Genomic DNA, 27,606 nt, shown 5'->3' with positions numbered 1-27,606 from the left:
CGCCCGGCCGCCCCGCCCCGTCACCGACCGCCGGGGCGGGGCTCGCCCGGACACTCCCCCGCGCAGTCCCCGCCCGCGCCGGCGGCTCCGCTCCGGGCTCGGGCTCAGTCCCCGCCGCTGCTGCCGCCGGGCTCCGCCTCAGCGCCGAGAGCTGCGCCCGTGAGTGCCGGGCCGGGCGGGGGGCGCGGGGCCGAGCCCCGGGGCTGTCCCGGCTCGGGGCGGTGCGGGGCCGCGGAGCGCGGCACGGCAGGGGCAGGGGCAGGGGCCGCGCCGGCTCCCGGGGCGGGGCCGGCCGGGCACAGGAGCGGAGGCCCCGCGGTCGGTGGGACGGGACGGGGGCTGCGGGGTCCTGTCCCGGGCAGGGCGCGGGGGCGATGCCCGGTGGGAGCCGCGGCGCCCGGCGGTGATCCCTGGCACGGAGGGTCCGGGACCCGTGGGCTTTGCTCCGGAGCCGGGGAGCGGCTCCTGCCTCCCCACGGGAGCGGAGGCAGAGCTGGGACTCTGTTTTGGGGTGGGGGTCGGGCCGGGCACTCTTGGGGCACTTGCGGGCAGAGGCAGAACGGGTTAATTCGCAGCATCTTTGCTGAATCACTGTGATCCGGGGGAGAGTTCTTTTATCACGATCTCCTTGGCTCTTCTGGGATGGAAACGGGCACTTCGCGGCTCCTGCTGAAGCCCTGGATCCACTCTGGGCTTTCAGGGGGGATTTCTGTCCCGTGTCGCTGTCACTCCTTGGTCCGTATGTGTGCTAAGCCCCATCTGCGTGCAGGGAGGCTCTGTGTTTCTGACACCTGCCTGCCGCCAAAACTGTTCAGAGACATGTTTCCGCAATGAAAAAACACTGGTCAATATCACAGAAGCAAAGTACATGGATAAACCTAATTATTATCACAGGTTCTGGAAGCCTGAGTGCCCTGGGTTGCTTCAGCAGGACCAGGCTGAATATTAGAGTCCTCCTTTGGGTCTCTTATAGGAGGGCCAAAGTCGTACTGGGATGTGGGCTCTTCCAACAAGAAGCAATTGAAATAAAGGTTTGGAATCAGGACTTAAAACAGGATGCCATAGAGCTCCTTGGGGAAGGGATGGAAACTTCAGGAGCTTGGAATTTGTAGTGAAGCAATTAAACATAAAGGGGAGAAAATGTTGAGTGGCTAGCGTGAGCGTTTTTCCATCCTGCCTGGGGTAAAGACTGAGTATTTGTAAAAAAACATCTCAAGAAAAGCAAGAGCTAAGTTAACTTCTAATAAGCTGCATTAGTCATAATAAACTTGACATGTGTAGAAGGTAGTAGGTGCTTTCTTTAGTGAAGCTGATCTGCTGAATTGCCTGAAGATTTGGTAACTGGTTGTTTTGAGAATGCTCCTCCTCCTCCTCACTGCCCTGGTTGGGGTGGCACAGAGCTGGAGCTCAGGGCTTGCTCTGCAGACCATCAGCTCACTGTAGTTTGGTGGAGAACAGTCAGTTCTGGTGCTGCTCAGTGTTTGTCAGTTCAGGTGAGTCACCAATAATTTACAGTAAGAACTTGCCTTTCACATATTCTGACTGGCTGTGAAAGATGTTGTCCCTGTACAGCATAACTGTGCTGGTGGATGGAGTTTCTTCTCATCTTGTGAGATCTAAGTGGGAGAGGCAGGGAGCTCACAAAGGGGGAGAGTAGCTGAAAATGCCAAGTGTATGTCAGAGTCTTACCTTGCTCTTTTTCATTTTTAAGTTGCTGCTGCTAGAGATCCTTCCATCTCTCTGTTGATGTAGGAATCAAAGGTAACTCGAGGTTGAACAGCCTGTGGATACCAAATTGCCCATGAAAGACTATTGCCATGATTCAATCCCTTAATTCTTCTGTTTGAAAAACTAGATGAAGAACATTCAGAGCAAATCAGGTGGTCTGTGCCTCTTAACTTACAATGTATTTCTGCTCCTCGAGTAACTGCACGTTGCACCATTGCAGGGGTCTCTCCAGGAGTGGTGGTAGCCTGTAGTCCCAGCAGTGGGAATGCCTGGCAGGGCTGCTGGCATCCCTGCTGAGTGTGTGTGTGTCTGTGTGTGTGTTTTCACAGGTGCAGACGTTCATCTGACTCTTAAATGCTTTCTTTGAATTTCAGCTTGCAAACTGGTTTGCAGCTCTGTTCTGGGAGAAGCCCTGCTGGAGTTAGTGGCACTACCTGTTGCAGCAGTGTTGCTGATAAACAGCCTTGTAATCCTCTGAGTCATAACATATGAAATAAGAGTGAGTGTTTTATAAATGCAGGTATCCCGTTTGGTGTGTTGAGTATAAAGTGATGACCTGAGTGCTTTTCTTGCTTCTCACTGTGCCATTCCAGTTCTGGCTGTGCTGGGCTGTGGCAGGAGCCCCAGTGACCGTGTCACTGCTGTGTGTCCTGTCCCTGCATGCAGAGCAGTGTCACGACAGCAGGACTGTGCTTTGACACCGTCTGCTCCCACCAGAGAGGGACATCCTGTTTGGCTGAACTGTGTCAGCAATTTGTCTGACTGAATTTCACTTTAAATATTTCTAGTGGTTATCAAATGTAGGCTGCCTTGGGATATGACTGTATGTCATCTGTAATTTGCTGTCTGGACAGGAGTAGCTGTGTTGGCAAGCTTGTCCCTGCGTGCAGTCCATTGGTGTGTGACACAAGGACAGAGCTGGCTTGAGGCTGCCTGTGCTGGGGGATGGATGGAGTGTCTGCCCACCCCCCTGGTGATCACTGTATCCCATTCAGGAGGATTAAAGCATCATTGAAAGGGCATGTGTCATGAAGGGTGTCCATCCTCAGCCTTGCTGTGATGTGGTTGGTGAGTCCTTACCTCAGGTTGTACCCAAACTAAGCTACTTTCACCTGTGAAGTCGTCTAGAAATTCAGAGCTCCCAGGCTGACGAGGGAAGTAGTGAAGAGTTGGGATCACACTCGGGCATTTTGGGATGGCCTCTTGGCACATTGCTTGTTATTCAAGAAAACTGGGATGTTCAGGCAACCAGTGGAGTGGTTAGGTGTGCTCCAGAGAAGGTCCTGTGGGTAATGTGGTGGGAGAAGGAGGGAAGAGAGGGTGCTTTTGTGTGGCACATCTCGCTCCAGCACTGCTCTGCCAGGGAGGTCTGTGTGTGCCTTGTGGTTCTCGGTCCTTACACAAAGGTCACAGAGATTTCTCCATGCCCTTTCTATGTTGAGGGCTAGGTTTGTTCCAGATGATTGCTCTTGTAAATTTTTCACTCTGGTGTTACACAGCAGTGCTGTGATCAAAGATTAAATCACGCCTTTGCACCGGCTTGCAGTGTCATCCCTTTCTTTCCCTGATGAAGTCTTGATTCATCTGTACTGGACTTACATGCTGACCAAAATAACCTCATATTCACTAGTTAAAGTAACACTGATGGACATCTCTGCCTTTGAAACATTCTAGATGTGTAATTTGCGTTAATTTTATTAAGACTGCAGAGCTCTTCTGTCATGATTACTGGCGAGGTTTCTGGCTGGCTGCATCATTTCACTCTCAAGTGAGTATCAGAAACCTGTACCAGTCTCATATGGTTTTAATGCATCTGCATGTTATCCTTGTCTTGTACTTGACCAGAGTAACACCTTCAAGTGCTGGAATTTAAAAGGTCTGGTCTATTGCTAAAAGTTTACAAATTGTACTTGAGTGACAATTCCAAAAAACCCACAAAAACCATAACCAAACAAAAAAAACCCCAAACAAACAAACCCACAAAAAAACCCAAACCAAAAAACCCCCTAAAAACCAAAACAAAATGAAACAGCAAAACCCTGAAAAAAATCACTTCTTGATTTGTGAGCAGTTAAAAAAATAATTACAGAGGTTGGCAAAAGAGCTGGCATTCCAGGTTTATCTGCTGTTGGGGGATGTGCTTTAATGTACTCTCTTGAGGCATGCTCTGTCTCTAATTTGTAAAAATAGGATCCTGGTATGACTTGTTCTGTATCTTAGTATTCCTTAGTCTTCTGTTGTCTGACCTCACTATTTTCATATTTTGTTTTTTTTTACTCTTTAATCCACCTGAGATGCAGCTGGGGCTGTGCTTGTGCTGCTGGGTCCCAAAGACCTGACCTGCTGGACACTGTTTTGCCCAGGCTGTGGATTTGGGCAGGCAGCAGGGCACAGAGAGGTGGGATGTGCTGCCTTGTTCCGTGGTGAATGAGACCAACCTCATTTCCTAGGAATGAGAAGGGCAAGTTATCTTTTTTGCTTGGGAATGAACTGTGAACATTCAGTCATTTTGCAGTGTGGGGCTCTGGCTTGGCTAAATCTTTGTGCTGCCTTTAGCTGGGTGGCTGTATGTTGAAGTTTGTTAGTAAAGAGGATGGGATCAGAAGTCTTGGGAACTGTGTGGTCTTTTAAGATGTAAAAATAAACAAAGCTGAGAAGCTCTACCCTACTTAAAACAGGCTGACCTAAATTTTCAGCAATTCTAGCAGAGAGGCAGGCTCTGGGTAGGGATAAAGGCTTGCTGATGACTGGCTTCCCTGTCCTTCCATCGCTTGACAAGGTTGACAGGCCACCTTTGGCACATCAACACTGGGCTCTGAGGTCATTCACTTCCCCCTTCTTGAGCTGCACAGTCTGGCTGTGGAGTTGCCTTGTGCTTGTGTGGACAGTCCCCTTGTTATGCAAGTCAACAGTTCAGCATCTTCTGGGAAGTCACAGCAGGAATCTCTTCTCAAATTGCTTTTGTTGGAGTGTGTTGACAGCATGTTAGATGTCCTCTGGCTTGTCCCTACAGAGATTGCTGTTGAAAGTAGGTGTCTGGGAAGTCCTTTCATACTCTTTGTCTCTAGATTAATGTTCTTACTATCAATTGCAGTTCTCCACTACTGAATTATTAATTCTGCAGTGAGGGTTTTTTTCTTCTTAGTGTTCATTGACTTTCATGCTTGATTTATTTTTCTGAGCAGTTTGAAACTGGAGCATGGGAATGTTGACTAATATTAACAGATCATGTGTGTAACCTCAGAGGTGGCTAAATAAACTTTTTTAATTGGGAAAATGACATCTGTCTTTCAAAGTACTCACATTTTCCCAGGTGAAAGGTTGCTTGTGAACATGTATTGCCCTCAGAGGCACATTGCTTGTTATTCAAGAAAACTGAGATGTTCAGGCAACTGGTGGAGAGCTTAGGTGTGCTCCAGAGACAGTCCTGTGGGTAATATGATGGGAGAAGGAGGGAAAAGAGGGTTTGCAGATTCTCCTGCTAATGTGACTTTGTAGCTATGAATGCTTTCCTGGCAGAGAGCCTGCCTCTGATTGGAAAGCATTCCCCTTGGTGTTCTTGTAGGTACTGATGGTCTGCCGTGTTTTGTTCTGTGTTTGTGTGTGCTTTCTCCTGCAGGGAGATAAGAGGAGAGGAATTGTGTATCCTTTCAGCAGCCTTCTGTTAAACTTGGAATACCACAGCTCAAGCACGTGAACAGATGGATAATGGAGACTGGGGATATATGGTGAGTGCAAGTGTGCACTGGGCACAACTGGGCTTCTGAGGTCTTGCAGCAAGAATCCTTCCAGATTTGCCTCCTGAAGATCCAGAGCTTCAGTCGTGAGAGAGGGGAAACTGAGCCTGTTAAAACAGCTTTACAACAGCTTACACACCTTCCCTGGAGTGCTGCACCTCCTGTGCAGTTTGTGGGGAGTGCCCAGGTTCACATTGCTGGGGACAGGCAGCCAGGACTGAACTGATGCCTTGAGCTCAATTACCATTTTCCTAATGCAAAAGCCAAAAATAGTTTATGCTTCCTCCTTATTATTTTAAGGACTTCTTTCATTTTATTTATCGAGACAAGTATTTTTCCTTGTAAACCTTGTCTCAAGCTAGACAAGCACATCTTATTTTCCTCCCCTTCTCATTCTGCTGCCATGCATATGTCTCTTTTCTCTGGCTGGCTGCAGTCCTGGTTTTTAGAGTTGGTGGCCAGATGGGATTTATGTTCCTTTCTCTTTTGCTTCCTCATGTGCTATCTGGAATCTGATACAGACTGGTTTGTGCTCTCCTCCCCACTTCTATGCGACACACTAATTTGTTAATAAATATTTCTTTCTAGAGTTAAAAGCTGAAAGTTCTTTTTCTCCCTTGCCTGTTTTAATGAAGTCTCTGAGCCAAAGTGTGGATAATTTTGATTGTGAGCTCTTGGTCCTGTGTTTAAACCTGCACTGTCTTCCTCTTTTGAGGGATAAAAAGAGGCTTAACATTTGTTTGGCTGATTTTTTTTCTTTCCCTTTTTTTTTTTTTTTTTGGTTTTGGTTTTGTTCTAGAATGAGAGACAGATTGTGAAAGTAAGGAACACTGCTGGGCCTCATTCTAACTTGTTCTTCAGGAAATTTCTCTGTTCTCATTTCCCCATCTGTAGAATAGGAAAAACTTGCTGCCCGAATGCTAAACTCGATCTTGCGACAGTAGCTCAGTTGTTAAGATTTCTAAAGCATTCTAGAAACGTGCATTCTGCATGCTAAGTATCATCCTGTCTAGTTGCCAGTTGTGCCTTGTTGCTAGGTGGCTTGGATTTGTTCAGGTTTGAAGAGCCTTTAGAGGCATTAAACAGGAGAAGCGTGATTCCCCCAGTTTTCCAGCAGTATTTGCCGTGTGTGTCAGCAAGGTGATCGAATCTTCTTGTTGGGGCTTGATAAACTCTGCGATTTCTCTCTTTCTAGATGACTGATCCAGTCACGCTAAATGTGGGTGGACACATGTATACGACCTCCCTCACAACTCTAACGAGATATCCTGACTCAATGCTCGGGGCCATGTTCAGGGGAGACTTCCCCACTGCCAGGGACTCTCAGGGCAATTACTTTATTGACAGAGATGGACCACTTTTCCGTTATGTTCTTAACTTTTTAAGGACCTCAGAGCTCACTTTGCCACTGGACTTCAAGGAGTTTGACCTGCTCCGGAAGGAAGCAGACTTCTATCAGATTGAACCCTTAATTCAGTGTCTTAATGACCCCAAGCCGCTGTATCCTGTGGATACCTTTGAGGAGGTGGTGGAGCTGTCCAGCACCCGGAAGCTTTCCAAGTACTCTAACCCGGTGGCTGTGATCATCACGCAGCTCACCATCACGACGAAAGTCCACGCGCTGCTGGAAGGCATTTCAAACCACTTCACCAAGTGGAATAAGCACATGATGGACACCAGGGACTGCCAGGTGTCCTTCACCTTTGGGCCATGCGATTACCACCAGGAAGTGTCGCTGCGAGTGCATCTCATGGAGTACATCACAAAGCAAGGCTTCACGATCCGCAACACCAGAGTCCATCACATGAGCGAGCGTGCCAATGAAAACACAGTGGAGCACAACTGGACTTTCTGTAGACTGGCACGGAAAACAGATGACTGATTCTGACTCCACAGGAGCCACTTCAGTGATTAGCAACTTAATTGGACAGTGAACCCAAGAGAGTCTGGATTTTGACTAAAGCAACAATATGGGCTTTTTTTATACGAGTATTTATTGTTTATCAGTGAGGACTGGAGGAGTTTCATTCTCTAGCAGCTCTGTTCTTTTGTCCAGTTCAGAAAAAAAACCGTGCATGTGCCTGTTCAGTCAAGACACCTTTTTGTTTGAAAGAGGGAGTCCGAAGAATCAGTACAATAGGGTATTTTGTGTCATTAACACAATTCTCTGACTCGACTCAAAGTGCTAAAATTACCTCTTGTTTAAATGGTTTCTAATCCACCTAATGCTATGACACTGGGAGCAAGAAACAAAAAAAAGATTTTAAAATGCAGTTGGGGAGAAGCTGCTATTGTGTAGACTAATTTAGTTTCTAAATCAATAAACAGTATTGTAATATTCTAGGAAAACAAATCCCACCCTTTAAAAGTACTTGATAAGTACAGTTTCTTACAGTTATGACAACTGTTTCTTTCTATGCATATAAATCAAGCAACCAAATATTATCTGTAGCCATGGAAATATGATTACAAATATTTATATTGGATTCTAAATGCAAAATGTCCCTGTGGTAGAATTCATATTTTTAATGCCTGGTGCAATATTATTCCCAAGTGTAATGCCTGCCAGAAGAAGCTAATAAAAATGTGAAATACAGAATACTGTTTTGTATTTTCTTTTTGTCTTTTAGAATTCTCATACTTTTAGAATTCTCATACAAAAAAACCAAACCCAACCAAACAAAAAACCTCCCACTCAAATCCTGGTTTTTTGTGCTGCGGAGTAGTTTGGGTGTTCTCGTAAGGCCCTGGTTTCTTCCATTAATGATGTAAGTTGTTCCTTCTTATGTTAATCAGTTGATTAAAATGTCTTCATTATAGACAAAGCTTGTGTTCTGAAAACTGCTTTAGATGATAGAAAGATGGCAAATATTTGTACTGGCTAAAGGGGTAGGGATGGAGGGAACACAAAGCCTAAATACTTGTAGCTGCTAATAGAGTTGCCTGGTTTGTCAGCACTTCATGTAGTGACTTTATAATTCTAACTGCAGAATGCTTTTTCTAGTTATGTTCGAATCAAGGCACTCAAATTCTGTGGCTTTACTCAATTTCATACAGACATTTCTACTTACCCTGGTCCCTTGATCATAGCTATTAACAGAATTTCTGGTTATGATCTATCTTGGTTGCAGCAGGCAGTAAGGGAGTTGGTATCTGTTTCGTGGAGTGGATCCTGTTTTCCCATTAAGTTCTTGTCCCAAGTAGGTAGGAGCTTTCCATCCCATATCTGGCTCTAAAGGCTGTCTTGGGGGTATTTCTCTGTCCTATTTTGTCTCTTCCTGTTCATACGTTGCAGGTGTTTGACTTATGTAATAAGAGGCAGCAATGAGAGCTTTATTCTTGCTATCAAGGAGGGAAGAGAAGCAGAACTGAAGAAGCTCAGGAAAAGTTGTTTCTTTCTTGCAACACATGGTAAGAAATATTCGTGTTAACTGGCATTGAATTATAATCACAAGATGTTCTTTGCAACACTTAATTTATGAGCAAATTAATGACTGGCCTGGATCAGCTTGCCCTTTCCATAATTATGAAGTATAATAATTAGAGAAGCAGTATTCCAAATAATGCACTTTATTGGAGCTCAAGATTTATAGGAATGAGCAGCTCTATTAATGGGAAGGTAAATTCTGCAGACTGGAGCTGGCATCAGCTTTGTCTGCATCTTCATTAGGCAGGAATATTCCAGTACTGAGCAAATCAAGAGCTATTTTAATTGTCAAAACAGATGCACTTTCTAATATAGTTTCTGATTGAAGAGAACAACTTGTTCCTAAAAACAAAGGATCGTGATTTCACCATGGATTTTTCAGGAAAGTTGGTTGTTCTGGGTTTTTTGAAGGCACTATATGGTTACAACACACTGAGAGAGGGTTCACAGTGTGGTGGTGTTTTTTTTTTTCCTCAATCATCATATAGTGGATTTAGAAAGAGAATAAGAAAGTCAAATGAGAGAGTTTTGATGCTGTCAAGACACTTCAGGATAGAAAACAGTGAACCCTGGACCATTCCTGACTAGATTGTCTCACAGCAGCAGGTACCACTCAGCACTGCTGGCATCTGTCTAATTGCAAATGGCTGGCTGAGAACCTTTCCTACTTGTTGTAACTGCAAGTAAGCAACTGATTATTAATTTTGATTAGTCATTACTGATGCTTCATAAATGTACTGCTGCACAAAGAACAGGAGGAAATGTGTGCCCTTCGCTTTGAACACGTTCTTCATAATTTCGATAGCGTGTTGTGCAGAAGGGGCTTCAAATACCTCTCGTAGGCTGGGCTCATCTGTTCAGAAAGAGAATGTGGAAGGGAATTACGGCAATTAAGAAGGGAAAGGCTATTTTTTTTTCTTAAGAACAATCTCTGAAATACATAAAGCTGGACTACTTAAAAAAAAAAAAAAAAGCAACCAACAAACCAGAAGCTACCTCAACTATGTGCAAGAACTTTTTCCCTATAATATGTACTGTCCTTCATAACCAGCACACCACACTCATCCCAAAGGGGACAGCATACTGTTTAACCTCAGAAAATATGCTTGGACTTGAATATTTGCTGAAGGCAAATTTTGTGTTCAACTGTGGAATTTCAAAGGGATACCGATTACCACAGTAAAAATCTCACTCAAGGCCAAATGAGTTTTCAAACACAGCAATACATATTTACATCACAAAAAATTTTTACATTGCTCCACAGTATGGATGAATTGAGAAAGCAGAGCTCTAAAGATCGTGAAGGATCAAATTGCCTTGTTTAACACTTATACTCTCTCTGGTTAAACATTTAAAATCCCAAGTTTTGCACTAGTAGAAGCATTAGTGTATAGAAAATACCCTGCATTTCGTGCTGTTCTATAATACGTAAAAAGCCTTTTATTTTAGCTTATTCTGTACAACGTGATGCAAAGACAAATTAAAAGCTCTTGTCTCTTATCTGTATTGCTTTTGTTAGAAGAAAAGCAGTTTCTGCCCTGGCTGCTGTGGAGGTTGCCCAGCTGCAGTTCATCCCTACCTGGTTGGTGGGTGACTTCTGAGCCCACTCGTAGAGCCGCTGGTAAACCTGCCCATCGTAGCTGCCCAGAGCAGAGTTCAGGCTCTGGTCTGTGAAGTCAAAAGCGTCCACCAGTGGCACAGCATCCTTCCTACAGAGCACAGGAGTGACATTCCTGTTACTGAGAGGCTACTGCTTTGCAAGATAGGAAAATAAACTTGGCAGTTTCCAGGCTTCTCCTGGAAAGCTCATGCCAGTTTTCCTCCTTATCTTTACTGGGGGGAGGAAATCTTGCTCGTTCTGATTCCTCAGAGACATCTCCAGGTGACCCTGCCTTGGCAGGGAGATTGGACTAGATGATCTCCAGAGGTCCCTTTCAACCCTAATAATTTTGTGATTCTGTGATGTTCTACTAATGCCCTGAGTTGTCTGCACTGCTGAGTGGGTGTTTGCAGGGTCTTCACCCTGGCTCCGTCCCTAACTCAGGACTCATGTCAGATTTTTTCTCAGTAGTCTCTGCCAGTTTGTTCTTTTGATTTTTGTCTTTCTTAGTTTCATTTTTCTAAAATGGAATAAGGTTCCTACTAGATTGATGTGAAGTTGCTTTGCTGATCTTCAACCTTCATCTGCCTTTCAGTACTTCCATTATCTCATCACAAGGTGTTGAGCTCTTCTATTCTGTTCATATCTGTAAGAGCAAAACAACCCTGACCCATCCAAGGGCCCATCTAGCCCAGGGGACAGTGTGACAGCACGGAGAGCCACAGCACAGGCAGCATCTCCTAAGCAGGAGGTGGTTTCTTTTTCCTCATCCTTCCATCATGCTGGGGGTAGGAAGTGGTGCTGGCTGTACCTCACACCTGAGGTACCAGGATGAAAAGTAGTTTGCTCAAATGTGGGCATTTCTATCTTCCAGTTTCCTTTGGAGAAGAGTTGTCTGAGGTTTGGGAAAGGCTGTGTTTTTGCTACAGACTAGGGAGTGGTTACATCCTTTCTACTAACTGTAAATATGTAAATACTCCATTTTTGAATCCTGTTAACAAGGCATGGACTAACACAGAAATTGCAGTGAATTCCAAAGACAACATGTTAGGCTTTTGAAAATGTTATGTTAGGCTTATCACTTATTTCACATTCTGTTATCAGTTCTGAAAACCCTTGCTGTTTGGCTCAGCCCTGTTCAGCCCTTGCTTATAGTGTGTTCTTGTTTCCCTCCAGGTGGCTTAGGTAGAATTTTAGCTACAGTAGCAACTCCTCTGCACCACAAGTTACTATGTTCTAAACAAACAGCACAGAGTAGTGAAAGCTGAACTCTTTGTCAAAAAGCCTCTGTGAGTGTTGTGGTAAGTGAAAACCTTAACTCAGAACTCAGAGTTGGTAATAAATGGTGTCGAGCAGATGCATCTGAAGTAGCTGTAGGCAGGATTGTTTGGGTACCAGTTGCAGCTCAGCCATGGCAACAGAGTAGGCTGTATTAGCTGTGGCTTAAGCAGATTTTCCAATGTGTGATGGGTTGCTGTGGCTGCCTCCTGCCAGTGTGCTCTGACTACATATTTTCCTGCTTTCACTCTACTGCAGATGGTAGAAAGTGTTCATGACTTCTTCATTTATAATTTAAGACTTCATGTTACAGAACTTTAGAGATTGCAGAGGAGCTGGACACTTGAGTCTGTTTTGCCATGAAAACAAGCTATAAGTAGACATTTCAATCAATTTCTAGTACTGCCAGGCACTGGAAATAAAAACTGAATGAGGTGAATTGACTGTGGAGATGTTGCCATAGGTACAGCAGCACCCTTTTCTATCTAGCACAGGGATAAACTGGATAGCTGTGTGTGTCCTGCCAAAGCAGCTCACCGAATGACAGCCAGGAGGTCCAGGTAGGATGCTGTGACCATGTCCATTTGAGCTGCAGATGTGTAGCCATCATGCAGGAAGGCCCCTGTATTTGAGAAGATCCCGTGTAGTGCAAAGAGGTCACAGAGATGTTTCATAATCTTCTGGATGCCAGCCTTGGTCTCGAGTTTTTCCACAGTTTCTGCAAAGTTTTTCACTGCAATGTAGTGGCAGTGAGCCTGGAAAACAAATGCAATCAACAGTGAATGCACCTCAAACACTTTAGTAGGCCAAATGACTCAAACGTTCTTGCAAAGCATATAAAACCTTTTCATTTCCCTGGCATTTCTCCAGTCTGTATCCTTTGTTTGCTGGGTGACCAGGCCTTTTGCATTCATGGCTTACAGCGACAGCAGGAGACAGAATGTGTAAACAGTCAACACCATGATATTTGTAAACTCCAGAAAACTGCTTCAGAAATCATGCTGGTACTTATTCTAAATAGTTCTGATCAATATCCCAAAGAGTTTCTGTGAAGGAAACACATTGGAATGTGCTTGTGTTGAAAGTGAATGTTGGTTGTACACCCACAGGAGAAAACTTCTGTTGAAGGCCTTGGGCTCATGGTGCTTTGGGATCAGTGTCTACAAGGCTTCAGCTCTGGAAACACCATTGTCAGAGATAAACAACCAAATTTACCTCCCACTTTTGTGGTTTTAAGTAAACTGGTAATTTTGGGGTCACACACCAGTAGAATGTCTGACCCAGAAATGACAGAAATATTAGCAGAGGTGCAGAGGAGATGAATTAAGCTGACTCTTGCTATGTTGACACTGCTGGGGGTGGTTGGTGGTGCTGGGATCTGTGTGGGCTCACTCCCCCACTGCACAGTTCCCTGCCAGCTGCAGGTGTAAGCATGGCACACCTGCACTGCAGCTTTTCCTGCTGCCACGGTGAAGAGCAGAGGTGGAGGCCAGTGTGGACTGCAGAACCTGCCTGAGAAGCTGAGTGGCCCTGAGTGGCCACCCAAACAATTAACCTGTGTGGAGTCTGCCCAGTGTCTGAGCCACTCAGCTGAGAGCTGGCAGGTGCCAGTTCATAGAGCTGCCATGCCAGACGTGTGGGTCAATCTCCAGGGAAGGTATGGAATAAGAAGTAAATACAGAATTGCCCCAAAAAGGCAGCAGTATATCAAAATTTTAAAGGTATGGGGAAAATTCAAGGGGTTTGGATGACTTTTCCTCTCCCTGAAATACTTAAGAAGTTTTGGGGGCCTGGATCCTGTTTTCTGAAGAGTCTAGCAGCAGCACTGATGATACCACAGCCAGCCCTCTGCTTATGTTAGGCTCTTCAGAAATAGTTAATGATGTTAAAATAAGTTGTGGATAGGAAAGGGAAAGGGAAGGGAAGGAAAGGGAAGGAAAGGAAAGGAAGCCTTCACCATAACTGTAGTGGAATTGCACTTAATTGCATATTAAAAGAATTTTGGTTTTTGGAAATACAGCACTATCAAGAGATTTAGTTTTCATTAATATTAAGGGCTTTTCTCCCCTCTTTTCTGCTTAATTCTGTACTAATTCATCCTTCTTTTAGGGAACAAATGCTGCTGTCCCAATGCTATTTCAGCTGAAAGAATCTCTTATAAATTTGATTTATCTTTCAGCAGTAGTTAACATTGCACTTATCACTGGTTTTCACTCTTTTCCCCACAGTTATCTTTCCAGCAGATGGAAGAAGTACCAGGCATGTTTCATCCTTTGCTGTGACTCCACCAGCTTTCAGTGGAGTGGCTTTAGGAAGAATCCTCTGGGCACCAGAAATGCTGGGTTCTTATAAAAAGATGAGTGTTGGCTGGAGATGGTGGGGTTTTGTTGCAGGATATGGGAGGTCTGATTCTGCCAGTAGTGGCAGCATAACTGTGAATGTATTTTTTCTCCCTTTCACTTCTCCTAGTCTTTTTCTACCTGGCCTATACAGACAGCACATTTTTCAGATAAGGAATTGCTTCTTAATACAACTTTTCCACCACGCAGCCCACAGTGATGGTTTGTGGAGTCTCTTAGATGCCAACAGGAAACAATAAACAGCACTGAGGCTTTAAGCTGATCATGCCATTTCTGTTGCATATTGTTTCATAAAGACAAACATCACATAAGCAGATAAATTTTGCTAACCTTTGCAGCCTGCACCAGCTGCACTGTGCACTGGTTCCACGCATCGTGTTTTTTGACTCCAGACTGGATCAAGTCCTGTAGTTTTGCTGCTGTGCTGCTTGTGAGCCTGGAAAATTGAAAAAGCACAAAGCATCTTGTATGTGCATCCCACATGCATGAATTTGCACTCAGGAGTTATGTGTGACTGAAGTGCAAACTGGCATTTCTGACATCTGGAGTTATCTACACTCAGTATGAGTGAACTTAGATTATGCAAAATCTAAGTATAAATTGTGAGAAGAACCCAGACCACCCTGGTCCTGAAGGATTTCTGCCTTCTCAGCTTCCAAGGTAGTTTACCAGGGGTTTGGCTGAGCTTTTCTTGGGCTCTGTGTGTGTAAGGAGAGTTTGCAAAACAAACAGTAATACTGGACTGCTGTCACATTATGTTTCTCCTTTTCTACACAGGGATTCAAATCCTGTTCCCATTGAGGAAGCTTTTTGAAGAGTGGCTGTTTGTACACTGGTTTCAATGACACCTGATTTTCAGAGGTGGCACCTATACAGTCCATAACTGTGTACACAATTCTGAGACCACTCATGATATAATTTTTATTTATGTTGAGTTGCTGAATGTGTGCAGTTGAAAGGCTACAGACAGAATGAGAGGCTCTGTTCTTGCTATGTGTAAACTGAAAACAAACATCACTTTCTCAGGTATGTGAAATTTTAAGATTCTAATAGAATTGCTCAGGGTCTAATAAAGATTTTATTGGACGGCAACTCAGTGATGTGGTCTGGGATTTACTTTAATTGTGCCACCAATGCTGTGAAATGTAGTTGTTTGGTAGCAAATGGCTTAAAAACTTCTGAGTGTGAAAGTTTCATGCTGAACATCTGACATGGCTGTTAATCCTGTGTAGCCTTCCTTTTCTTTTCAGGAACAGATGGTACCAATCCTAGTTTAAGTTATTTTATTTTACCTCCCTTTAAAGCAAGGAAGAAGCTGAGCTCTTAACACATTTCTGATGTCAAAGAGAGAAATTCTGTCTCCCATCCTCTGTACTGACCTGACTGCCACGTGTTGATAGGCCTCAGTGTAAATATCTGGACTGAGAAAATCCAACTTGTTCTTGGCTGGACACTTCCCATGTTTCACTGCAGCCAGATAAGTGACAGATGGTGGCACAGGCTGGCCAGCACTGGCTGCCATGAAGCACTTAATCAGGAACCTGGGAAGAGGGTAACAGTCAGAGCAGGGTATTGTGGTGATCTCCTCGCAGCAAATAGACATGCAGAAAGTAAAGTGGGCTCAGGTGAGGAGCAGCAAGGTGTGACCCATCCCATCAGTGGCCCAGAATGGACTTGAACAAGTAATGACCTTTTGTTTTGTATGTTACTCACAATAACCCATCTGTGGTGGGTCTCGGGGGGGTGTGTCTGCTTTATTTAATACTACAGCAATCCATAATAATTTTTTCAGCAGAAACTTGCTGTGGCTATTAGCAGTCTCAGCAGTGTAGTGATTAGATACATTATCAACTTTGCAACCTGAGTCTCAATGCTCTGGAGCTTTAATGGTGATTTGGTCTTACCCTTTGTGATCCCCAACACAGTCACATTATGTTAACACATGAGACCCTTGGAGAGAGTTCACAAGGAGCATTCCCCACTCCCTTAGTTTTTTGGTACCTCTGCTATGAACTACACTGACCAGGTCTGGAATTAAAAGGGTACAGCATTTCTCTTGACTTTGCTGTTGATCTTGCAAGAAGCAGTAATGAGTGCAGAAATGTCTGCATGGCAGCACGGAGCTACGTGGTGCTCTGACCCTTGGAAGTGCCCTGGTGTTCTCCTTCTAGTAAAAACAAACATTATTAAAAGTTCAAGCAGCTGTAGTTTATCCTGTATTTCATCTACTCTTGATAATCACAAGTCTGCATGTTTGGAGGAAAGTGATGTTCTTGGAGCATGACTCATCCACTTTCAGTATCCAACAACTTTGCTTCCTCTGAATCGACCCCACTTTACCAATATTGCATTACATGGCACCATTGTCACATTGGTTGCTTAAAAAATTAACCACAGAACTTTCACAGCAATACCTTTGCTGTGTGCTACCAGACAAAGAGGAAAATGAGGTTATGCAGAACAGCACCTGCATACGTCCCCAAACCAAAAATAGAAGAGATAATCCAGTTCCCACACACTTCCATGCTTAGACTAAAGGCATGAATAGTTTATATCCTGAGCTGTATTTTTAGATGTTGCTGTGAGAAAGGAGCAGCTGGTTTTACTGGTTTTGGAGAAGTGGTAAAGGTTCAATAAATAAGGGGGCAGGCTTTTAGATGAACACATTTGAATTGTTACCTGGCAGTTTGCAGGAGCAAAATGGTGTTTTCTCCTTCATAAATACAAGAAGCAAGTATTTTGGTATACAAGGAAGGCAGTCCACTCAGCAGGGAGTAGCCATGGCCCCCACAGGCCCGGAGACAGATCTCCACTCCTGCCGTGCAGTGCTGAGTGATCACAGCTTTAAAACCCGAAGATAATGCATGGAGCTGTTAAAAAAAGAGAGAAAAAAGGCAGAGTATTACCAGGAATCCTCAGAATAAGTTCCTTTTTTAAATTTTGTGCAGTATCTGGGCATGAAATCCCTGTCAGGTTCCCCTGTGAATGCTGGTAGCACCCAGTTCCCTGAGCCTGACCTTTGGTGTCTCTCTAGGATGTTGCACATGCTCCTGCTGGGCACACTGTAGTCAGTTTATGCATTTTTGGGTTTCTCTCAGCCAGTTCTGGCTTTGGCCACCTTTGTTCAGAGTGTGTTTGCATTTCAAGCACCTAATTGCAAAATATTCTGTTCTGTTTAAAAAGTCACATTTTTGGTTTTGGCTCAGATGTACGCGCATGCGCATTGTAGATGAAGTTGTGTAATAATGCTTTGTGCCACCAGCTACTTGGAACGAGGTTTTGGACATGCTTTTCAAGGACTTTTCACTCTGCAATGGTTCCCAAAACAAAAAGTTTGGGGTGGTGCAGCGAATGCTGTTGCTGACTGGTTGCAGATCTGGGACATGTCATTTGAGCTCTTAGTGCTTCCTCTTTCTCCAGTTCTCTAGTGGTGAGAGGAATGCTTGTGAATTTGCTAAAATACTTTAACATTTAGGGAACAGAAGTGCTGTACGAGTTAATCCTGCTGCAGCTCACCTCTGGCAGCATGTCAAAGTTCTTCCTCTGGATCTCTCTGTACCCCCTGTTGAATAGCTCCTGCAGGTAGTCATTGGTGAAATGAAAGGCATAGGCTGCTGCCAGCTGGGGCAGCAGTTTCTCTTGCTGAGTCTGGTAGTCAAGGATTTTTGCTTCTTGTTCCCTGTTGGAAGACAGCTGATGAAGCAGGGAGAGTGGGGACATGGGCATAGCTACTGTTACTTTACCTGCTGCAGAATGAAAATGGCATTTTTCATTACCAAGAAGCAGTGTGTGGACAAGACTGAGCTGACAGTGTGGCAGCAAATCTGTCCAGCTTGCTGAGCTATTGGAGAAACAAACCCAAAAACGCCTAACACTGTAGAAAAGGCTCTGTGTGGCCAGTCAGTACAGAGGGCAACAGGGACTGAGGAGAGGATGAGAATGAGGCCTTCAAGGACAGCAAGCTGTTAGTGTTCCACAAAAGGCAGTGGCATTGCAGCCTGACAAACTTTGGATTTTTAAATGGAATCTTTGTGGCCCTGTGCGTAGAAATGTTTCCCTGAAAATATTTGAGTCTGAATTATTTAAAATTTTCTGAGCTGTTTTTGGATGTTCTTTATCACTTCTGTGGTTGGTACATTTAGGACTTCAATCAACGGAATTGGTTATTACAATAGTTCAGCTGCTGTGCTCTTCTGTTTGGTTTCTGTTTGAACAAAACCATGTTTTCACTAGGATTTTTCTGCTTTTGAAAGGATATTTAAATGGAAATCTTTGTGATCCATTCAAATTAACATATTTCTTTAAAAATAATGGGGATTCAACACTGAATACAATTCAGTGCTTAAAGTTTGAGTATTAGATTTCTGGATGTTGGAAGGTATTTTAATGTTGCATCGACTAGTAGGACACTATGGAATAAGAATTCAGTAACTTGTCTACTTTGTCTGGATTCTGCTCAGTTATGGGATTACAGGGGAAGGCCAGTTATAAAAGAGTAAGTGGCCTCTGTGAGCCACTGACCTATTCAGAGTATGAAACTTATCTTGGAAAGAACTGTAAACATTCTCTTGTACTTTGACTGAAGCTCGTTAATGTAAATAATGGGGAAGCATGTTTATCATGCCCTGTCTGGGCCAGGAAATCAGCCAGTGATGGGCTGAAAGATAAGATGAAGAGAAGAAATACAAACTGGCGTGTGCAGTCCCCTTCCCACCGCGATGCACGGCATTACCCAGGCTTTAGCTTGGACTGCCGGCGAACCACCGAGTAGCGGATGGCGATGGTGCAAGCCTTCATGAGGGGCGTCAGAACCTCGTCTGAAATGAGCGAAATGCGCACTGTCGTCATGGTGAAATAATTAATCTTCTGTGACCCCTGTCTGACATAGGTGCCATCTGGTCGAACCTAGAGAAGAGAGAGGCTGTCAGATGCTGCCTTAGTCAGTACTACTGTGGACGTGTAATCGCTATGCACGGGATAAAATGGACATAAAAATCCTTCACTGAATGCAAACAACGCTTTTATGTATGATGGATGAAAGACATCCATTGGAAGAGACAAACTCTTACTGTTTGTGGCAGAGGTAGGTTCTGCCTGCCCCATGATCCCCAGCTTCCGAATGTGGAATTCTTGATGCTGACTTTCATTTAGGATTCAGGTACCTTCTGCCCTTGGTAAAACCTCAGAGACTTGCTGACACTCAAAGGAAGATTTTTGTCCCAAATTTAGACAGGTCCCTGTTGTCTCTCTGGCTGTGGAATGAGAGTCTGACAGCAAGTTTGTGATGTGAGTCCACACATACCTCACAAAACTTGCTCAGCATGTTCTCCCTGGGGACGCGCACATTCTTCAGCAGGAGGTAGCCGTTGTCAATGTGCTCAAAATTCATTTTGGGACCAATGTCTCCTGCAGTTACGCCTGCAGCAGGAGAAAACACAGCCTGCTTACTTCCACTTGAACTTTTTGCTCCCCATTTTGTGCCAGGATGGGGACCTTAAAAGAAGGGCATGATCAGCTCTGCTTCTTCCCCAGCATGGGTGCTCTTGCCCGAGGGGTGACACAGGCATTTGAATGCCTTGTAGTAGTTTGTTTCCATGATCCATTGATAGATGGATCTGTGCTGGCTGGGGTTAGAACTGAGCTGTTAATGCAGAGGTGCTCAGAGCAGCCCAGGCTTCTGCTTATGCCAAGGGCTTGGTCCAGATATAGCTGAAGATATGTTATATTTCCCTTCAGATCAAAAGGTTGGGATTAATGATAACTACACCTTGGCTATCTCTCTTGGCTTGGTTTTGGCAGTTATAACTCGATCTGGGCCAAATGTTTTAGAAAATATTTAAGGACAAAATAGGCAAAGCACCTGCACAAGTGCTGCAGTGTCTGGGGTTATTTACCTGGGCAGAGGGAATGGTCCTGAAGGCTGCGTATCTGCACGATGAAGGGATGGATGCCATAGCACTTCCCATGGATGTACAGCTGAGCAAAGACCACTGTGTGGGTTGCTGATCTTCCCACTGTGAGAAGAAAAACAGCCCCATTCCCTTAAGACAAGGTACAGCACAAACACAGTTAGAGAGGTCAGTACTAATAATGTGTTGGGTCTTAGGTATGGGTCAGCAGTGTGTGCTGCAAACCTAAATCAGCCTGCTCTTAGCTCTCAGAAGTTGCACCATCATTCTGCCTCTGTTGCTGCCTATGAGGCTTGGATTAACAGTTTTGTAACAGAATATGAGAAAAAATAAACAGTTTGAGCTAATGTAATGGTGAGAGTGGGAAGTGCTGTGGCTGTTGCAGTGACTCCAGTTATTTTCTGTGAAATACGTTCCTGAAGGGAGCAAAGAATTTCACACTTGAATCCTTTATGCTGAGACTGTCTGATGACTCGAATCCTTTATGCTGATGACCTCCCTGCAGTTTTTGGTTGTCTGAGTATTTAAAAAGAAGAGAAGATTTATTCTTGCAGAGGCAGGAACTTTCCTGAGTGAAGTTCTTCAGCCTGCAACCCAAGGGGTTTTTGTAGATGATGGTGGCTCCTTTGTGGAGTTTGAACTTGGACAACCCCCTTTCTCTTACTTGCTTGTCCATGTAAGTATATTTTATTGAAGTTTTCTGCTAGCACCTGGGCCCCCAAACACAGACCTTAACCAGGGCAGATGGAGTAACTGAAGGAGGCAAAAACCAAGATATTTTGTGTGGTACTTACTGTCTCCAGGCCACCACTTCATGGCAGAGATCTTTGGTGTGTTCAGTATAAACTCCTGAGTAGCAGTATCAAAGACTGCTGTTGTTTCCAAACCCTGAAGATAAGTGCCTTTAAAAAAAGAAATTAAACAAATATCTATCTATCTATGTATCTATTTCCTGGCATATCACAGGGATGGGGAGAGCAAAGGATCCGTGGAAGCTGGTTGTGGGTATTATCAGGGTTTTGTGGTTATCTTTCTGATGAGAGCCATGAACAAGAACTCAACCACCCCCGTCCCACTAAAGGATGGACAGTTTGGAATCAAATTCCCACGGGAATCTGGGCTGCAGGCTTGTGTCACAGAGAAAAGCTGTTTTCCCCCCAGCCTTACCATGTCCCAGTTCAGTCTGGGCGTAGCTTCCAATCAGCTTGTGCTGGGTGGCGAGAGGAATCCACTTGGCAATCTGTTTGTCCGAGCCCAGCACTGAAATACTTCTCATGAAGACGCGGTGAAGGAGGAACGCGACATCTCCGGACAGTGCCCTGCAGAGAAGGCACAAGAGGTGTTTTTGAGGGGAGGAAGTTCCAGGCAGGTGATGAATGAGGCAGCAGCACTGCAGTGGTCACCAGACAGTACCACCTGCTGCCTTTTGATTTGTGCCTTGTGATACCTTGCCCAGCACCCAGCATCAGCACAGTTTTGCAGGAAAAATGCCCTTCCAAGCTGCTTTTGTCTCTTCTTTCATAACAGAGTTTGCATATGTGTTGCTTGCTCATTTCACTTGGTCTTGGAGGAATTATCTGTTCTGAGTAGCAGATGCTGAGCTAAAAGCACAACACATCTCCAAAGCTCCTGACACTCTGTGAGCATTTTATATTTTTATTTTACTTCATAGGATTTTTTTTCTTGATTATTTAAGTCAGATTTTGAGGCTGAACTAAAAAGAAAGAATAAAACAGCACCCTACTTGAAAAACCCCAAACCCTAGCAATTCACTGTGAGGCATATTAGACTGAATTACACATGTAGGTATAAGGGACCTGGATCTCCTTAACCTTCCCATTCCCATTCTGGAGAAATACCATGGTATGTTGGGTTTGCTGCTGTGCTTTTTGCTGTTTGTTTGCTGCCTTTTGTTGTCAGTGAACAATACTGGGGTTCACGGAGATTTGTCCTGAATTGAGATGTTATTTTCTTGTGGAAAAATTCAAATACATCCAAGTAACACCTGGTTTATTACCTGGTCAGGTCCATTGCCATCATGATCTGCATACAGCCTAAAAAGCACTATTCCAGAAACTGTGCATGGGAATTTGGGTACAGTGATTTCCATGGTGCAAATGAGAAATTTATTTAGGCTTTTTTTGTGTGTGAGAAATAAGAAGAAAACATGAGGAATATAATTATATCCCTCTTCCTGGGATTCCTCAGAACAAGGTAGAATCCCCCCACAGATACAGGTACATGTACAAGTAAGTGTCTGTGCTGTTCTCAGTAGCTGAGTGGCTGTTAGCACATTGCTTTACTGCAGTGCTCTAGAGAGCATCTCCTTTCACACAGATACATTCTGTTGTTAACAAATGACTCTGACCTTTCTTTTATACTGGCCCTGAGAGAGAATTAATCATGCTGAAACAGTGTGGGGGGGATATATGAACAAAGAAGTTAAAGGAAAATTGCTTTGATTAACAGAAAATGACTTAATGAATCCTTGGCAGCCTGGCCAGAAATAACGTTCCTTTAGCTGCGATTTGAAAAGCTGGATTTTAAATTGTGTGAGTGATTCACTGTGCCTGGCACTGGGAGCCAGGGTTCTGTCACAAGAGCTTGGTGCTCACCTGGAATTCCATCAGGCAAGAGCTGCCCTGCCAGAGAGCTCTGCTCCTAATCCAGCAAATGGGACAACACAGGGCTGGTCCTGCTGCAGCCTTTGGCATCAGGGGGCCTGATAAAAGCTCACCTGGGTGGGATTTTTTTTTGTTCTGAGAGAGCAGTGGAGAGCTGCTTTTTAATGGGAATATAATGATCAGGTCCAAGAGCTCTTGATGGCACATTTCCCCCTTCATTAGTTCCGCTCACTGTAAGTGGTGAAGAGCTCAGCATAAAAAATTATCTTTCATATGATGGGGACAACTTTTTAACAGGGCCTGTTACTGTAGAGCAAGGGGTAATGGTTTTAAACTAAAAGCAGGCAGATTTAGACTAGACATAATGAAGAACTCGTTTTCAATGAGCATGGTGAAACAGTGGCACAGGTTGCCCAGGGAGCTGGTGGATGCCCCCTCCCTGTAAACAATCCAGGTCAGGCTGAACGGGCTCTGAGCAACCTGATCTAGTTGAAGATGCCATTGCTCATTGCAGGCTAGACTAGATGACCTTTAAATGTCCTTTCCAACCCTAACTGTGCTATGAGTCTATGAAAAGCCAAAAATTGGCTCTGAGTGTCAGCAGTGCTGTGTAAGGGACAGGCATTGCCCTTCAGGGTGACACTTCTGAACTTGCACCTTCCTACTGGGTATGTGACCCCGCCAAGCAGACAGTGTGCCCTGGGCCAGGAACTGACTGAGCAAAGGGGGAAAGGAGGGGCACACAAGTGAAATGTGGAGCTCAACCCTACACGAAGTGTTAAGAAAACTTTTGAAGGAAAGGACTGTGAAAATACTTTATTCTCATTTGCCTACAAACTAAGGTGAGTTTTTTCTTCCTTTTTTTTCCCCCTTTAATAAAATATGTGTTTTCTAGATACACAAAATGTAATCTTTAATTTATTTAGAAGTCAGTAATGTAACTGAAACAGCACCACCTCCCCTTCTGGTTATACATTTAAAAATGTCTAAGGGGTGGTATGAGAGCTGCAGCACAAGTAAGGAGGTTGTTGAAGTGGAAATCTCATGTTGTGGTTGTGAACTGCTGTGATCTATCACACTGTACCCATGTGCTGCTCTCTGAGAAGTTCCCAGTAATGTACCAGCATTTTCCCTTTTCCAAGTGAGCTGCTGAAGTAAAAGCCTGCAGCACATTTTTATCCAAACCTAATCTGTCAGCTGTTGGCCTTTCCTGGCCTTTGCTAAAGCTGATTCTTGTTAGCATACAAAGGTTTTAACAAAAAATTAGTTGTACATAAAAAAAAAAAAAAAAAGAAATGAAATCACCTGTAAATGTATTTATATTCAGGTCCATTCTCAGTCCATCCCATCTCATGCATCTTTTTCTGGAGATGCACAGCCTTCCTGACTGCTGCTTCGTACCTCTCATTCTGGGTCTGGAAATACTGATTTTCTCTGCTAAATACAGGGTCAGATTCGATAGCTTCCACTGCAAAGCAACACAGAACAGTTGGTTCCCCTGGGGCTGGGGAAGTGCAGGCAGTGCCTCGAGCCATGTTCGGGAAGAGCAGGCAGGACTGGACTCATGGATACTGATGCTGTGATTTTTAGGCAGGTTTTGTATTGCCAGTTCTGGCTCCCATGGCTGTCACATCTAACTCTGAAAAGCAGTTTGGGGTTTGGGGAAGCAGAAGGGGAACTGAGTGGGCCTGAGAGAGGAATCTGTTCAGTGGAAATGGTGACCCTGCAGGGTAAGGCACCCTCCCTGGTCAGGGTGGGAGAGGTGACTTCTGGCAGAAGATGCCAAGGATCCCTCTGCCTCCAACTTCTGTGAGGACAGTAAGAGCTGTGGTGAGCTGCATTTTGCCCAGGCTGTGGTGAGTTGCATTAGCCAGAGGGTGGATTATAGCTGGAGCCTGCTGCATGTCCTGCTCGGGATGTTACCAGCCCGTTGCACTGTTACACAACTCAGAGTCACTGTTTCTGTGTCAGTGTGAACACTCCCCTTGTCCATTTTGCCTTAAAACCTTGAGTCTATTCATGTTACACTGAACTCCAGTGGCACTGTGAAAAGGGCAATCCCAGTGGCTGTGGTGTTTTCCTTTGGTAGGTGTATAATATGGATTCAGTTACAGAGACAACAGCGAGAGTTTTTTCCTCTATTTCTTCTGAGCAACAGTCATTTTTTGGCACACCCATCATGAGTGAGAGCAGCTCAGCCTGGCTGAGCCAACCCACGCAAGAAATTCCCACCTGGATGAGCCCAACGTGCCAAGGAGGAAAGCTCGCTGTGGTTCACATGTGATGTGCATTTCTGCACAGCAGCACCAGCCCCTGCACGCATTTCCCTCACACATGGATGCTCGACCCTCAGTTCTTGTATTCCAGTTTAACCAGTCTTGCCAGAGACAGGGGATGGGAGCAGGGAGGAGGAAAAGCTTCAGACAGCAGGAGTGGCTGCGGAGGAGTTGTACTGATTTACATGAAGAGAAGACTCCAGCTCCACACTCCCACTTTTTAAAGAGATGGAGGATAAGCAAATGTCCAGCAGCACAAACCCCACTGTGCTGCAAAAGAGCAGCAGAGCAGCAGGACATAGGCATGGCGTGTGCCAGCCCCCAGCAGGGCCTCGTAAGGGTCACTCACCCACTGCCCTCCGTATCCGTGTCTGCTCTGCGCCGCCGTCCAGCAGGGCTGTGAGCTTCTCCACGCTGAAGGAGGCTGTCTGCCGCTCGCCGGCGAGGTCGGGGTTCACGCTGCCGAGCACTGAGCCCTCAGAGTGCTTGCTGGCCTCCAGCAGAGCCATCCTGGAGCCTGCGCTGCTCTGCAAAGGGCCGGGGCTCCTCTGGCACTGGCACCCGTCAGTGGATGCCTGATGGAGGCGTTGGCACAGCGAGGATGGTTTTGGAAGGTTGGCCAAGATGTACACAAGGGTTGCGTGAATATTTAGGCACTATCCTGTCCTCATTGCAATGGACAGGTGGAGATTTATGGCACTTCAAGGAAATCAAACTGTAGGTTTTAGGACATATTTTAAAACAAAATATTTTTCTTTTCCCACTCTGTCCCCAGTATTCTATGAGAAGTTAATGCTGCAATATCCCAGTGCTATGTGTTAATGTTTATGGGAGTTTCTGGCCCAGGACTCACAGTCACTGGTGGCTCTGCCTGTGCTGCCTCATTCCTTGGGGCTCAGCTTTACATTAACCCCTAACCCCATGTTAGTGAGAATGGTCGCAGGACACTAGTAAAAACAAAAGCCGTGGTGAGTAGAAAATAAACCAGATTTTTCCCTTGAAGAGGCTGCTGCCTTTCCAAGCATCAGATTACTTTAATAAACACAAACTCTGGAAACCACTGCAAATGTGTTATTAATTCCTGTTTTTTCTGCTCTTCGGGCCTTTAGTCCAAGGCGTCTTGCTGCAGAGAGAAAAGCCTCGGGGCAGGGCGCTGGCCACACACGGCCGGGGTAACGCGGCGCTGCCCTTGAGCCGTCACGGGGAGCGCGGGGCTGGGCCCGGGCACGCCTCGGCCTCAGCTGCCTGTTCCGCGAGGCTGCGGGAGGAAAACGCGATTCCTTTTTCTCCGTGCAAACGCAGTCCCCACGTACCTCGTCTCAGGCGTCCTCCGTGGAGCCGTCCGGCTGCTGCCTCCTGCCTGGGCCGCGGCGCCCGGGCCCTGTGCGGGGACCTTGTCCCCGGAGCCGGCGCCGCGGGCCGCGGCTGTTCCGGGGAGCGCTGACCTCTGCAGGCAGGAAAATCCCACAGCCCCCGGCGCTCTGGGCTCTGCGCTTCCAAACGCGGCTGCTTCTGGTCCCGCTAAGGGCAGCTGGCGCCTTGGAGATTGCACTTCCAGCTCCGTCACCCTGCCCTTCTGATGTTTTAAATTTTGCTTTATTGTTTTGGTAGCCTGCTCCGGGTGGAGAGCAGCACGCTGGGGCTGGCGCTGCTCCTTGCCTGGGGGTTTGCCGTGCTCTCAGCGTTTGCCCAGCTGTGTCACGGCACTGCCCTCAGCCCTTCCCGCAGTTCGGGGTGCAGGGCCGGGATGCGGGGCTGTGCCGGGGCCCGAGGGAGCCTGACACGGGGATGTGCTCCCTCACCTCCGGCCGTCCTGAACCTTCCCTGCCGCGGCTGGTGGGCAGGAGATGGGAGCTCTCGTCCCTCACACCCCGCTGACCCTGGCTACAGCAGGGTGAGCCTGACGGGAGAGGAATCCAGCAGAGAATCCCCCGTGCCCACCGCTCGGTGGGCCCGTGCTGCCGGTGTGGACCTGTGCTGGAAACTGCTTTGTCAGGGAACGAGGTGGAATGCGTATGGTTCACATTACAGAAGGCTTGCTTTAACATGGGAAGTTAAGCAAATGCCGGGACATTGGATGTAGTTTTGGGTAACGATAATTTTAAGCCTGGAGCTGAGTTTGTTGAACCAAGCCCAGCAGCCACGAGGAGCAGCAGTCAATGGGAGCAGCCAGCTGCAATGCACTCACGGGCAGTGGACGGTGTGTTCGGGATCACTGATGTGGATTAAAGATGCCATGTGGCTCCATCCCACTCCCAGAGCGACAGGGTGTCCTATGGATGTGCCAGTTTCTGGTCTGTACTGCACAGCATCGCATCCCACAGTGACTCAGGGTCATGAGTGGTTGGGAGGCAGTACATCCTTCTGAAGTGCTCTGTGGGATTTTTCCATTTGTTCTTACATTTCCTTCGGCTGGAGTCAGAAGTGCTTGGCCTTGTGCTTCTTGACTGCTGTTTGTAATTCAGTGAGTGGGTCTGGCTCTCCTGAAGGGAGGGTGAGGGATGGCAGATTGGAAAAAGCCTGTCCCTGAATCTCTTTGCAACCTGATGTTCATGCAGGTTTATATTTGGGCAGGCTGAAGTGCTGCCTGAGTAGGTCATTGCCAGTCTGTGTTAGTGAGGTCTGAGCTGGAGAGCCACCAGAGCTGCACACCCAGCTAGGCACCAA

At 45.7% G+C, this 27,606-nt stretch overlaps 2 protein-coding genes across 12 annotated transcripts; one reads left to right on the top strand and one right to left on the bottom strand.

The window, feature by feature from the left end:
- Nucleotides 1–17: 17 nt before the first annotated feature.
- On the top strand, nucleotides 18–8,106 carry KCTD6 (potassium channel tetramerization domain containing 6). Of its 8 annotated transcripts, none has more exons than XM_041462325.1 (4): nucleotides 23–159; nucleotides 2,103–2,227; nucleotides 5,348–5,456; nucleotides 6,661–8,106. In XM_041462325.1, exons 3-4 carry the CDS (start codon nucleotides 5,430–5,432, stop codon nucleotides 7,345–7,347), a joined length of 714 nt encoding a protein of 237 aa, XP_041318259.1. In that variant the 5' UTR covers nucleotides 23–159; nucleotides 2,103–2,227; nucleotides 5,348–5,429; the 3' UTR covers nucleotides 7,348–8,106. The 8 variants fall into 8 exon arrangements, with proteins under 8 accessions (XP_041318211.1, XP_041318259.1, XP_041318274.1 ...); XM_041462340.1 differs by lacking the exon at nucleotides 23–159 and adding an exon at nucleotides 274–1,493; XM_041462297.1 differs by lacking the exons at nucleotides 23–159; nucleotides 2,103–2,227 and adding exons at nucleotides 2,259–2,796; nucleotides 3,431–4,189.
- Nucleotides 8,107–9,019: 913 nt separating this feature from the next.
- On the bottom strand, nucleotides 9,020–26,426 carry ACOX2 (acyl-CoA oxidase 2). Of its 4 annotated transcripts, none has more exons than XM_041462257.1 (15): nucleotides 26,253–26,426; nucleotides 25,289–25,514; nucleotides 23,969–24,131; nucleotides 21,207–21,358; nucleotides 20,834–20,941; nucleotides 20,025–20,144; nucleotides 19,433–19,548; nucleotides 18,863–19,035; nucleotides 17,647–17,809; nucleotides 16,810–17,000; nucleotides 15,510–15,671; nucleotides 14,461–14,566; nucleotides 12,308–12,525; nucleotides 10,472–10,601; nucleotides 9,020–9,745 (listed from the first exon to the last, which is right to left on the bottom strand). In XM_041462257.1, exons 2-15 carry the CDS (start codon nucleotides 25,446–25,448, stop codon nucleotides 9,683–9,685), a joined length of 2,025 nt encoding a protein of 674 aa, XP_041318191.1. In that variant the 5' UTR covers nucleotides 25,449–25,514; nucleotides 26,253–26,426; the 3' UTR covers nucleotides 9,020–9,682. The 4 variants fall into 4 exon arrangements, with proteins under 4 accessions (XP_041318191.1, XP_041318173.1, XP_041318182.1 ...); XM_041462239.1 differs by having other exon boundaries at nucleotides 25,289–25,654; nucleotides 26,253–26,424; XM_041462248.1 differs by having other exon boundaries at nucleotides 25,289–25,638; nucleotides 26,253–26,424.
- Between the last annotated feature and the right edge of the window lie 1,180 nt (nucleotides 26,427–27,606).

The sequence above is a fragment of the Pyrgilauda ruficollis genome, unplaced genomic scaffold (assembly GCF_017590135.1).
Source record: "Pyrgilauda ruficollis isolate IOZ18807 unplaced genomic scaffold, ASM1759013v1 scaffold10, whole genome shotgun sequence".
NCBI classification, from domain to species: domain Eukaryota; kingdom Metazoa; phylum Chordata; class Aves; order Passeriformes; family Passeridae; genus Pyrgilauda; species Pyrgilauda ruficollis.
The sequence above is the reverse complement of the archived record's forward strand: the minus strand, read 5'-3'. Positions and strand labels throughout refer to the sequence as shown.

Bases quoted from the DNA above. Each gene is read 5' to 3' on its own strand.
- KCTD6 (XM_041462277.1), top strand. From the start codon at position 5,430: ATGGATAATGGAGACTGGGGATATATG. The intron at 5,457-6,660 runs GTGAGTGCAAGT...CTCTCTTTCTAG, and splicing joins ATGGAGACTGGGGATATATG to ATGACTGATCCAGTCACGCT.
- ACOX2 (XM_041462257.1), bottom strand. From the start codon at position 25,448: ATGGCTCTGCTGGAGGCCAGCAAGCACTCTGAGGGCTCAGTGCTCGGC. The intron at 24,132-25,288 runs GTGAGTGACCCT...GTTGCTTTGCAG, and splicing joins ACGGATACGGAGGGCAGTGG to TGGAAGCTATCGAATCTGAC. The intron at 12,526-14,460 runs GTTAGCAAAATT...TTTGTTTTCCAG, and splicing joins AGCTGGTGCAGGCTGCAAAG to GCTCACTGCCACTACATTGC.